Raw genomic sequence first — 12,802 nt, forward strand, 5'->3', positions numbered from 1 at the left:
AATCTGTAGGGGAGGGGGGGTGGACACGACTCGCTGCAGTATTTTGAATTTGAGTGCAGTAACCATTTTGGCCACATTCTTACATACAGCGCCTTTAACTAGTTAAAAGTTTAACTCTACGCATACTAAGTCACTGATTCCCAACTGGTCCAGCCACAGGGTCCAGATATCTCCTCAGTCATTAGTTCAAGGTCCACACAGCTTAATACATTCAGCGTCTTACTTGCATTTGGCCATGTCGTCAAGCTAGTTTGCTGTCTCTGTCAAGTAGCTGTCTGTTGGTCACTCAGTCTACAGCAGGAAATGGCATCTCAAAATCAAAGCTCTGAGCTGGAAGTTCACAATACTTCAGAATTAAGTGTGTTTTGTAAGAACCTGACACGTTTGCAAGTCACTTGTGGTCCATTCAGAATGGGCCTGTGAAGCACTTTTGGACTGTAACCAACCGGTTGGAAACCACTGTACTAAGTGTTATATGCAACACATTTTCACCCCCAACTCTTCAAATTCTGACACTTCAAAATATGACGCTCTAAGTACCCCTCCTGCATCAGTTTTGGACGTTTAGGGACAGCCTGTTTGTTATACGTGCTACATGCATTGTCTGTACAGTGTACAGTTAAATGTACAGTTTTTGCTTTTTAAATGCATACAGTCTCTTTTGAGGTAAACTTTGAATGTAAGTACCAAAAAAAAAAACGTAATTTTTTGTTTTACTTCTTCAGGGTTTCAGCATAAAAGGACGCAGTTAGGTTCAGGAAAAAACATCATGGCATGACTATAAATAACTACGTTTGTTACTGTGATATATTATCACGTTGCATACGTCACTAACATAGTGTGCTACTGTACACATACTAGCAAACTACATTATTATTAGACTTGACTCTGTGTTTGACCTGCGCACACTGTGATTTTCTCTCTCTTTATACTATGGTAGTTGCCCGGAGCTTTGATAGATGAAGCCACCTGGGGGCGTTTCATACTGCCACCAAAGGGTGCCTCTGTGCTTCGTTGTCTGACACCAAGGGGCCACTGAACAAGTGTCGTCATTTGACAAGCTGGAAGCGAGATCGGGTTGGTATACTTGACATACTCTATATATTCAAATACAACTGTGACATGGAAAGTGGCATGTCTAAGGCTACGTTAAGACAGCAGGCAGATCAATACATCCTCCACAAAATCACCATGTGTTTGGGAAGCACTGAGCATATGACTGAATAAATGGGACTTGGATTGTACTTCAAGAGATGTGTGAGAATCTGCAAACTGAGCTTTTCAAAAAAATAGATAGATTTTGCTGTTGTTAAAAATGTTTGGTTTTTTTTTACTTCAAATTTTTAAGAATGTTTTTGGATTCTCCGTTCACCCTGCGTGCAAAAGAAAGTTTTCTGCACAAATTCAATGCAACAGGTGGTGAGTAGTTGATATACAAATGGCCATTTTTCTTGGGTGAAGTTTTCTTTTAAGACAGACCATGTGCACTTTTTGATCAGATCAGATTTGGTGTGTCCAGACATCACTAACCAATCAGCATAGGTTGCTATGGTAACGATGAAGGTGTCTGTAACTAGGTAGCTACACTGGCAATGTGGCTTTCCAGTGCGAAGGCATGAGAAATGGAAGTCTTTGCCCTCAAAGTGCCAGCAGATTCACATTGGCATTGTGGGTTGCATTGCAATGTTGCATAAGACACTTTGAAATGTGGTTGTAGCAGTCAGGGACTGAGATGCATCTGTAGAAATCCAATTGAAATAGCATTTTAAACCACCTCCAAATGTGGTTTGGATCCAATTTGCAAAAATTGTTTGTTTATTTTTTATTTTTTTGCTGTCCAGACTTTCAAAAATCAATTTGGATGCAATCTTGAAATGCCAAAGACAGATCTGGGCTGACAGTCTGGACATTGCTTTTATTTGATTTTAAAAATTAAATAAGACATTTAAAAAACACGTTTTGCAGCAGAGAAAAAAACACAAGAATTTGTTCTCAGCAGCGATGCAGACTCATCTCTATGACTCCATAGAGCATTAGAACCTGCTTGTGTATGTATACATTTACAACCTTGTGCGCAGTTCTGTAGTGTGTGTGTGTGCCACATTGTGTAAGTATGGACACTTGTGCAGCCAGTGAACATGCATGTGACACTGCTAATAATACCTCTGCAGACTGCAGTCAGAGCCCCTGCAGAGGCTGTGGGCCTGAAACTAGATTTATTCCACCTTAAAGACCAGATCTGTCCAGAGACACAGACTTCCAAGGTGACCTCTCACAAAGTGCAGAGAAACTTATGTTATAAGTGCAGTGCAGCGGAAATCTATAAGTACCAGGGCGGAGAGGAGAGGAGAGGAGAGGAGAGGAGAGGAGAGGAGAGGAGAGGAGAGAGGAGAGAGGAGAGGCTGTCAGCATCACATACCGAAAAACTAAAGATTCAACACTACTACTCTACATATCTGGGCAGCAGATTGTTGGATCAGAATGGCTGCATGAGCCATTTTCTATTAGGACCTCAGCCGTATGAATCATTAGGGATCATAACTGTGGTAATTATTGTAAAACAGGCACTAAGTCTAATTTTCATCTATTTGTCAATGCAGTTAATGACATGTTAGAGCAGCCTCAATAGACTCTGCTTCTTTGGCCTCTGTGTCGAGGAACAAATGCCGAAAATTACACTTGATTATGATGGTCATAACAAAATCACTGATATCATTGATTGATGATTGCCTGTCTGATGAGCCTTGTTAGCCTCTTCCTGTAATATAACCTCAGATATAAGTAAAAGTAGGGCAGGGTTTTTTTTTCTCCCATAGGAGACTGGGCGGTGCGCTCACCTTTAATTCTTTATTTAGATAGTAGGGAGAGTAGGAGGAGGGAGAAAGTGAAGGGCAAAGAGGATGTTGCACCTTGCACAAGGACACTTAGGCAGAGAGGGTATGTAACTCTAGTGCTGAAAGTAATAGGCCCGAATAATTGGTCAATTTCTTTGAGGAATAGGTCGACAGTTTGAGAAATAGTTTTTTTGTAGCATGAAGCAATATTACATCAATTGGCCAAAGGGGGGCGCTATAGCAACCAATTGAAATTGTAAACTTTGAATGGGCGTATCGGTGTATAACATCTCAAGGGTTTCACTGATCACCACGCAACTCTGTAGGCATATGACCACAAATAATCTGAGGGGACCCCTCCATTATTGACCCCATCAAACAAAATGGGGGCGCTAGAGAGCTAATTTCTTATCTAGGCCTAACCGCCATATGGATTTTTACTAAACTTGGTAGATATGTAGAACAGGACGCCTCAAGGTGGCTGGAGAAATTTAACTCTAATTGGCAACTGGGTGTCGCTATAACAACAGAAAAATGCTTCAAAATGGCTAAAATGCGACCGATCGCTGTGGCTCCCCCTGTGGACCAATGTTGGGTTTTTTTCTAATTTTTGGTATGACTAAGTCATGGTATGGTATGCTGTACATAATCACGGAAACTGTCAGTGTGTCATTCTGTCAGTCAGTCATTCTGTCTGTCCCATGTTTTTCGACTCACTGACGTGGTCAATCTATGTGAAACTGCACATAGGCATTGAGGACTGGCATAGGAAGAAGGTGACAAAGCTACCAATGGGTATGGACTAGTTCATGATTATTTGCTACTTTAACTTTGAAGCATAGGCAGTGAAAGCAAACAAATCTGTCTTCCCACTATAAAATCCTCTGTTTTCATTTGTTGAATTTAGAAACCATAGTTAGTCTAGCTAGGGAGACTTAAGATGAGCCACCGCCATTGAGGTTTGGCCAAATTTAGAGGAAAAAGGGCCAGATCGTAGATGTATGACAACCATTTTAGTTGATGAAATGGTAAAATATTTTTTGATGGGTGTATAGGCTACACATATTTACAGGCCTAGAACAATGATGTATGAAACTAAAGATGTTAGTGACAGTTATTTATTTCCTCTTTTTTTCTTTTTTCTTTGACAAACCCACAGGGAGCCATTGTAGAGGGGTTAAAGAGCCACATGTACTGGCCCCTTGTTGTCATCGGATATTCTATGGACTATTTTCTTATCTAACTCTACAAAATGTTTGACTTCTGCTTTAATGGAAAAACATTTCCTGGGTCCAGATATTTGTCTCGTTTGGTGTCGTGACATGAAACAGAGTTTCTTTACTGAAAAAAAAAAGAGTGCCATGGGTGAACTCAATTATTGAATCAGCTCCAGGGACAAAACTGACGCCTTTGTTAACCTGTTGTTTAGCATTGTCAAGCAGTGCACTGGAACCAGTTAGGAGTGATAGACAAGACATGTCCTAAATCGACATGTCCTCTCAATATCGCCCAACATCATACTTTGCTGCGCTCTACTCTTAAGACCCTGTCAAAATAAGTTATGCTGGCATGGCTGTAGTGATTGGTTAGGGAAAACTGAATCCCCCTCTCCCGAGAAAATCCGTTTAAGTGGACACAATGTCAGACTTAAAATGACGGAGACAGAGTGTAAGGACTTGACAATTTGGTCTGATGTGAAGCAAGGAAAATAAGGAGGCAACAAATTTGTATCAAGTAATTGTTTAACTAATTTTTGAAGCGAAAACTAGTTCAAGTTCCCTGAAGTTTGTAGCTTTTTTCCATTTGAAATCATTGCAAATTGAATATTTTTTGGCTTTAGAGTTTGCGTGATCAGACAATGTAACCTTGGGCTGTTGGAAACTGTGATGGACATTTTTAGATATTTATAGACTTATCAAATCAAATATATGATACAGAACCAATCAATAATGAAAAGCTGCAGCTCCACTTAACTGATCCTGTGGAGGCTCACCTTTTACCCACTGCCCTGTTAACCACGTGACTGTCTCTGGGCTGTGGATAGGTGTGTTGTAACACTGTGAAATGAAATACAGGCCACGTAGGGATCTTACCTTGTAAATGAATCCATCTGGGCAGGCGTGGTCGTAGGTGAAGGCTTTATAAACCACCAGGAACACGATGCAGGCGAGGAAGGCCAGGGCCAGGATGATCAGAATCGTCACCTGGGGGGAGGACAAACACTGGTCAGTGTGTGTGTGTGCGCCAGAGCATTAAGGGAGGATGTGTGGTTTATATATGTGAGGCAGGGTGAGAGTTCGACAGTGAGAAAGATGGAGCATGTGCGATAGTGTGTGTCTGTAGTCCTAATAAATGGTACAGTAAGATGCTGGTGGCTGAGGTGAATGGCTCCTCAAGGCAAGGTGTTCCTGTTGACTTCCATGATGGATGACTCAGGTTGTGACACTGCACCAGGACCTGTACCTTTTAGCTTAATAGACCTTTTTTCCACAACAGATTTGTCATAGTAGGAAAGGCACAGTTGTTACTTATGGCTCTGTTCTATTCAAGTGTCCCAGTAAGCCGTGACAGTGACCACAAAACCAGGACCCAGAAACTGAAGCAGCTCTTTAACTCCACAGTTTAGACCTGTGATTCTCATACTGTGACATGTTAAAAATAAATGTCTCCCGTGAAAAAGCCCTATTACAAATATGAGCTTCTAATTAGGTTTCTTAAATAAATAATGGTTTAATTAATATGCATAAAAAACTTTTCACAAGTTCCCTCATTAAATTACAAATGTTCTTCAAAAGTGAAAGATCAAAGCGCACTTAAGCTACTGCAGACTTGTCTCGGCTTACATAAAATCTTCTTGTAATCCTCAAAGATATCACCTCCTGTTATGCAGACGGTGAAGTTTTGTCGTGATGTGAGCTTAATATAAAGGACTTCATTACAGCAAGCTGCGTCTCTTTATAGAGACCTATTGAATTAGGACTGGGCCATAATTAATTTGTCTATCCAGTTTCAGTGGATCTGAATATTATGCATTTCTTTTTCCTTTGCTCAATGAACCGTAATTGTTTTTTACCTATACTGTACATACAATTGGGCATCTTGCTCAAGTACTCTCATTCCCAGGGCGTCATATGTCCTATGTCAGTGGCTGTCGGCTGTCGGCATCTGAATCCAGCGCACAAGGAGCCCTATGGCATCTGTATGAGATGTACCGGGCTTTTCACTGATCCACGATCATGTTTCATGTGTGATTTGAGTTTTTTTAAGTTAGGTAACATCGTAAACATTATGTGGCATACATGTCACGTGATATACATTACATACAGCACATCACAAGATATACTCTTTAATATTTACACACCATAAAACTTCAATTTAACGCCCAGTCCCAGTTTAACGCCCAGTCCCTTTTACCAGTCCAGTGTGGCTATACATTTTGACAAACAAAGGCAGGTCTCAATTAGACGCCTGGTCTGGTTGCCAAGCAGTTCATTTAATTTATTAGAAGTTCTTCGGATGTATAGAAGCAGGTCATTGGCTATTATGTGTCCATTACTCTAATCCTGGAAATCCATATGCCCCGCCCCTTGCAAATTCGAATTTGCACTGCACGGGGATCTGGCCCCTGACGAGCAGAGCCCAGTGAATCGCCAATCGGACCAATCAGATCAGTCTATCTGACAGAGGCGGTCTCTGGGCGGGCGTAACATGATGATGACAGTGCTGTGGCGGAGAAGTCGAAAAGTAAACAGCCAAGATGGCAGTAGGGGTGTAAATCACCAGCTTCATCACGATACGATATTATATCGATTTGTTTGGATGATGATACGATGTTTGCTGATATCACAAAGTCTGTCACGATACGATTTTGATTCAATTCGATTCAGGAGCCTGCGTTCGATATGACGTGACATCATATGCCCATCAAACACAATCATTTACATCAACTCACAAAAACAACTAGAATATGATTTGACCATTTTATTTCTGAGCTCTGTTTGTTGTTTGAGCGGAGGCGCGCTTGCCTAGAAATGGTGACACAGACGTGCTATGTGAATTTCAAAAATAAATCGTTAATCAATGAATCGATGTATCGATGTGGATCGATGTATCGTTACACCCCTAGATGGCAGCTGCTGAAGGACCATGTCCATTCAATTTAGCTTTGGAAGAAACGCTAAGCCAACTACACTTTTTCCTTGAGAGAGGAACAGAAGACTGCCCTAGAAGCCTTCACTTCCAGGAAGGCAGTTTTTGCCGTTTTGCCAGCGGGATACGGCAAAAGCATAATATATCAGTTAGCCCCACTGGTTGGCAAACAAATGGGGCTTAGTGCAATGAATACATCACCTTGTTTTTTTTGCTCTGATTGGCTATTGTGCTATTCAGTTGCGTGTGGCGGTATTTAATATGCCTCAGTTAGTGCCGCCCCTTGGGTAGGAAGGGTGTATCGATGAGGGCCGGACTCAAAATCTTTCTAGACTTGAGTCTGGATTTCCAGGCCACGATTACTCTGTAAGTTATTCATATTACTTTAGTTCATAAGAGTCCTGAGATCAAAAGAATCAAGAGGGTTTTTTTATAAAAACGATTTCAAGTTGTACTTTAAGTATTGTTTTAACGGGATAAAGTGGTGTTGTGCCTGTATGCCAGGTGCTGTAATATTTGAGTGCTGTACCTCTCTGTTTCTATGATGTGCTGTCTGTTGGAGCTAGATCAAATGAATGACTCATAATTGATATACAGGGCTGCACGGTGGGTGGTGGTTAACACTGTCACCTCACAGCAAGACGGTTCCTGGTTCGATTCCAGGAGGGAACCCTTCTGTGCAGAGTTTGCATGTTCTCCCTGTGTCAGCGTGGGTTTTCTCCAGGTACTCCAGCTTCCTCTCACAGTCCAAAGACGTGCAAGTTAACTGGTGACTCTAAATTGCCCGTAGGTGTGAATGTGAGTGTGAATGGTTGTCTGTCTTTATGTGTCAGCCCTGTGATAGTCTGGCGACCTGTCTGCGACCCTCAAGAGGATAAGCAGTTACAAAAATGGATAATTGATATATTATCTGAAGCTTAATTCTTATACAAGTCATTTTAATACTTGTTTAGATAGAATTTGATTGTATATCTCGATCTTTGCTGAGCAACAGTTTTATGTGAAAGGAATTAAAGGCCTGTCCCATATAGACGCCTGTCCCAAATATAGGCCTACTGATTTCAGCGATTTAAGCTAATAATAGCCCAGGCTACTATTTGAAGTTTTACAGAAGGTTAAGACACATAATAAACACCCTTGCATACATTTTCTCATATTATCAATGTTGATTCAGCCTGGCTGTCAATGACAACCCACACTGATTGTAAGTGTGCAGGTATAGTGGATTTCTGTTGTTTGGCATCTTGTTTTTAAAACAGCCTCATGAATCAATCAGCATCCTTCCTGTCCAAACCTGTGCTGACTGTCAATGCACTCAGGTCACCGAGAGAAATCACTTAGCTCCAGCTGTTTAAGAAAGGAAATGTCCTTTCCTTTTTGTAAATACACCAGTGGCAAGCTGATTTACGAATTGCATTTTTGAAACTGCATCAGTTCTGATGTGCTCAAGTGTGCAAATTAAGCCTTTCAATTGCCGGTTTAAAGAGAATATATTGTCCAAAAAAAAAAAAAAAAACTGGAACACATTTAAATGTTCTGGTCAGCCCTCACAACAAGGAACTATGAAATGTTATCAGAATTTGCTTGGACAGAATCAAAATACATCTGCAGTGTGAAAAATGCTTAATAGCAGCCAAAAAAAAGCAGAGCTAATCTAAAATGATGGAAATAACACATTCATCTCTGCGTACTGATGCAAATAAGAATGCCTCTGTGTAGTTTGAGGTGTGAAATATTCATTTTCCTGGCAGGGTAGACAATGTTGTAGTAAAGCAGATTAACATATAAAAGGGTTTATTTCCTCCTACTTTCTACTTGACACCCTGATTGGGTGCTTCTGAGTGAACATTTAATTAGAATTATGCAAATCCAGTACAAAGGATAGCTGTGTTTAAAAATGGTATTGTCTGCCAAGTCACAAATGCCAGTGTAGGTATGTGTGTGGTGAATGCATATGCTTGTATCTGCATTTGTCCATTCTCCCCACACGCTCCAAAATAAAATGCCGCCATTAAAAAGTCAGATTTATCACAATGAGCGAGTTGAAAAAAATGGAACCTTCCATAACAGATGAATGTTTCTAATTTCCTGTTTCCATTTCTAGACTGGCATTAACGCCATTCCCGATTTACTGCTCTCTATATGATCTGTCACTGCGAGATGTCAGAGCAATTACACATGGGTGTGATCATTAGTCTCCATCAGCGTTATGGGGGTGGACAGGGACACGCAAGCTAAGTGACTGTTTACTTGGTGTCAACTGGGGGACACGACTCTCAGCCTTGGTTGATGCTGACACTCTCCATAAATTACATCTCCCACATCACACACACACTGTGATACTTTAAAAAGGATGTGTTTAAAGTCACAGCGACCCGCATTCTGGATGTAACAGACGTAAAATGACTGATTAAGACCCATCCTGACCCCCTTTTTTTAATCGTGATGCACATGAAACAGCTTATTAAGGAGAGGGATTACTGTAAAGCTCCTCATATCATGCAGCGAGCAATCAGTGTTTCATGCATGTGGAGACCCAACTTTGTGTAGACACTTTGAAACATGAAACGGAGACTTAAGTCGCTAATGACTGAGGAGATTTGCTCCTTTGCGCGACTAAAATGGAGGAAATTTAAACAGCATTTGAAGCGTTTGTCCGTGTGGCCCACCCATCTGAAACACTCATTCAGCCGATTATTTATTGAATTAAAACCACTTGCTGCAACATATATGATCTGACCACTCTTAAATGATGCTTGAAATTAGGGCATGACATGGCACATGCATTAAACAGATTAGTGGCATTAACCCTGACACGGCGAGTGTTGCCTATGTTGACGTTCAGTGACACTTTCATTGTAGATTCAACGCAGTCGCAGCAACAGTTCAGACAGAAACATATCCCGCCCTTTGTGATAGAAACGATCGCCCTGGAATCCCTGTTGATGCAGCCGCAGCCATGTGCTGTATAAATCCATTAAAAATCTATCCTGACCTTTCTCCATTATTCATAATCTGGCTGAACACCGCAGTAAACCTTAAGGGGTCGCCAGGGTAACGCTACAGCTTGCGGATGAAGACTCCCCCCATGCATGAAGTGGATTCATACTTTTATCCGCCAGTATCTACTGGACTGATGCAATATTCCTCTTTGATAAGATTATGCTCTCATATCTCTGATAACAGCTGAATCTGCGCCACGGGTGCAGTCACATTAAGCACAAGCAAATAAAAACAACAGAACAAAATACAGTAGAAACTAACATAAAAATAATGCTTCTTTTGGTCAATAGGAGGCCATGCTGTCTCCCAGCATGGCAGCTTCTCCCACATCATCCTGTTTCTCTGTTGAACACAGTCAACAGGGCTGCTTTGTCATTAGCGCTCCAGTATGTGCCATCCTACACCACTATCGCCACCAACACAACCATCATCCTGTTTGCTGTGCGACACAGATAACAGACACACGTTTGTTTTTCTTGGATGCAGGTAGAAGCACAGCACGCAGCTATAATTTGGACTAAGAGCAGCGTGTCCTTAACAAGAATTGGCTCCATCAGTAAGGATTGGATTGACTGCGCGGCAGGTGACCGTGCCCGCTGGGCTTTAGTTGGTTCACCTAATACCACCCTGTGTCTCTATTCACGTGGATATAAAACATTCAGATTGTGTTTTAAAGCTGCACTGAGCAAGGTTTTTATGCAAATGGAACATTTTAGCAGCATCCTAGTGCTCCTGCGCATTCACACTGTTTGCCCACATGAAACTGGATGTGTCAAATAAAAGCTTGAGAGCAAAATAAAAACCAAACACCCACAAAACTTAAGTCAAAGAAATCAGACTTATCCCTTGCCTCTTTTATCCCTGTGTTGTGTAGTGCTGTGAGTGACCACACACAGCTTCATTGTTCTTTGTGCAGCAATGTTTATTATATCTAACATTTATTCAACCAGGAAACCCTGACTGAGATGAAAAATCTAATTTTTAAAATGGTTGAGACCAATAACAATGAGTTAGACTGACAACATTAAAAAACAAGTCACACAATTTGAATTAAACAATTAAAGCGGCACTTTAAAAACAATTTACAATCTGAAAAAAAGGAAAGAGAAAAAGATAATTCAAAATAATGAAAAATGCTCGTTAGAATCTCCTCAGGCCCAAGCTGCTGTCATCTCATTTTTTGTTTTGTCTGACCAACAAATTCAACGCTGTCTACTAGAAATTACATTTATATGTTACTAAACTGCTCTCCTAATTATGCTGTTGTGGAAATATAATCCCTGCCTAGATTATGTTCAGAGACGTTTTTTTCAGGTAACAAAACACTATATTCATGTAACGCGTAGGCTACACAGGGTAGGTGGTTGGGGAGGATGTAGGCGTATAAAGTGCAGGACCTTGACACCAGAATTTGGGGTTTGTGTCAGACTCTTTCTTAGGTTTAGGCAACAAAAGCCCTGTGGTTAATGTGAGGGAAAGATTGTGTTTTGGTCACCTTTTATAAAAGCTACGATAACACATTCTCACTCCGACCTCGTCACATATCGCCACTTGGTCATGGACTTTCCATGTAGACATATGACGTGCAAAGTACCCTGGGTGCGTCTGGTGTTGCTGCTCTAGGACACAGTGTAGACTGCAGCCTGTTGCATGCATTGTGACTTTTCAAAATACACTTCCATTTTTACAGGAAATTCAGTCGCATACAGTCTCTTTCTAAATAAATGTATTGTGTCAGTACAACACTGCGAATAGATGTTATTTTCCTTTTAACAACAAAAGCACATGGTTAGGTTTAGAAAAAATAACAGGGTTTGGGTTTATATTCATATGAGAAGTGGCCTCCTGGGTGACAGTTGACAGGTGATTGTTGGACCGCTCCACCATCCCTGACGCCCACCCTACTTGCACTTTGCTCCCTTAACTTACGTTGTTGTCTGGCTGCGTTTGCCCCTAATGCCATCAGGCAATGTTACACACTGATGGTCCCCACCCCGTATCATACAGATGTGAAAGGACGACTTTTTTTGTCAGTGTCTGACAGGGAAGTCACTGACTATATTCAACGACTAAGAAATTAGACTGGGTTGCTATTAACAAAGTATCATGTTATAGATTTAGACAACAAATGCACACTTTGGGTAAGGTTAGGGAGAAGTTGTGATTGATGTTAATTAAAAAATAAAAGAATAAAAAATAATGCTGCAGTCACTACAAGCAGAAACTGTATTTCAAGATTGTGGTGGAAAACAACTGGAATACATTTTCAGTGAACATTTTGCTGACACATTTATTATCAACATTTTTACAACTTGTCAGAAGAGTTAATTTGCAACATTTCCTCATTATGTTAATAGAACACATAATTTGCTCGGCATTATGTTTCCCTATGCAGTGTCAAATTAGTTGTATCTTAATGACATTTCTAGAGACAGGGCTCACAATCAAAAACCTTAAAAATCTTCAGTTTTACAAAAGACAAAGTTCACTGATCGCTGGATCTTCCAAAACATTTAGGGCTCTAGTTTCGCAGACCGGGCAAGGCGGGGGCGCAGTGCAACTGCGCTTCGCCAACTGGGTGTGGCCAGGCGGATTTTGCAAGTTTGGCACACCGTGTGCGCTGGCGCAGCTACTCCTCTTTCCCACCTCCGTCCCTCCTACCTGCGCAAGTCGGAAAGAGGGAGGAGAGAAGGAGTGGGTTTTACACACATCACACCAATCAAATGAGCCCCTCTCCTCGCCCTTAAATGCGCCGCACAAAGACGTAATGAGAGTTTACTCAATTCGCCATGGCAGAAGAGAGCAGCAGCGTCAGA

At 41.2% G+C, this 12,802-nt stretch overlaps 1 protein-coding gene across 1 annotated transcript in view; it reads right to left on the reverse strand.

Annotated features, from left to right (window-relative positions):
- The window catches only part of LOC126388089 (neuronal vesicle trafficking-associated protein 2-like), a 33,343-nt gene that overhangs the window by 2,186 nt on the left and 18,355 nt on the right, over positions 1 to 12,802 (reverse strand). The window contains exon 2 of the mRNA XM_050040980.1: positions 4,928 to 5,038. Within this exon, the coding sequence (XP_049896937.1) occupies positions 4,928 to 5,038 (111 nt within the window). The remainder of the gene's footprint in view (positions 1 to 4,927; positions 5,039 to 12,802) is intronic.

The sequence above is a fragment of the Epinephelus moara genome, chromosome 3 (assembly GCF_006386435.1).
Source record: "Epinephelus moara isolate mb chromosome 3, YSFRI_EMoa_1.0, whole genome shotgun sequence".
Lineage (NCBI taxonomy): Eukaryota > Metazoa > Chordata > Actinopteri > Perciformes > Serranidae > Epinephelus > Epinephelus moara.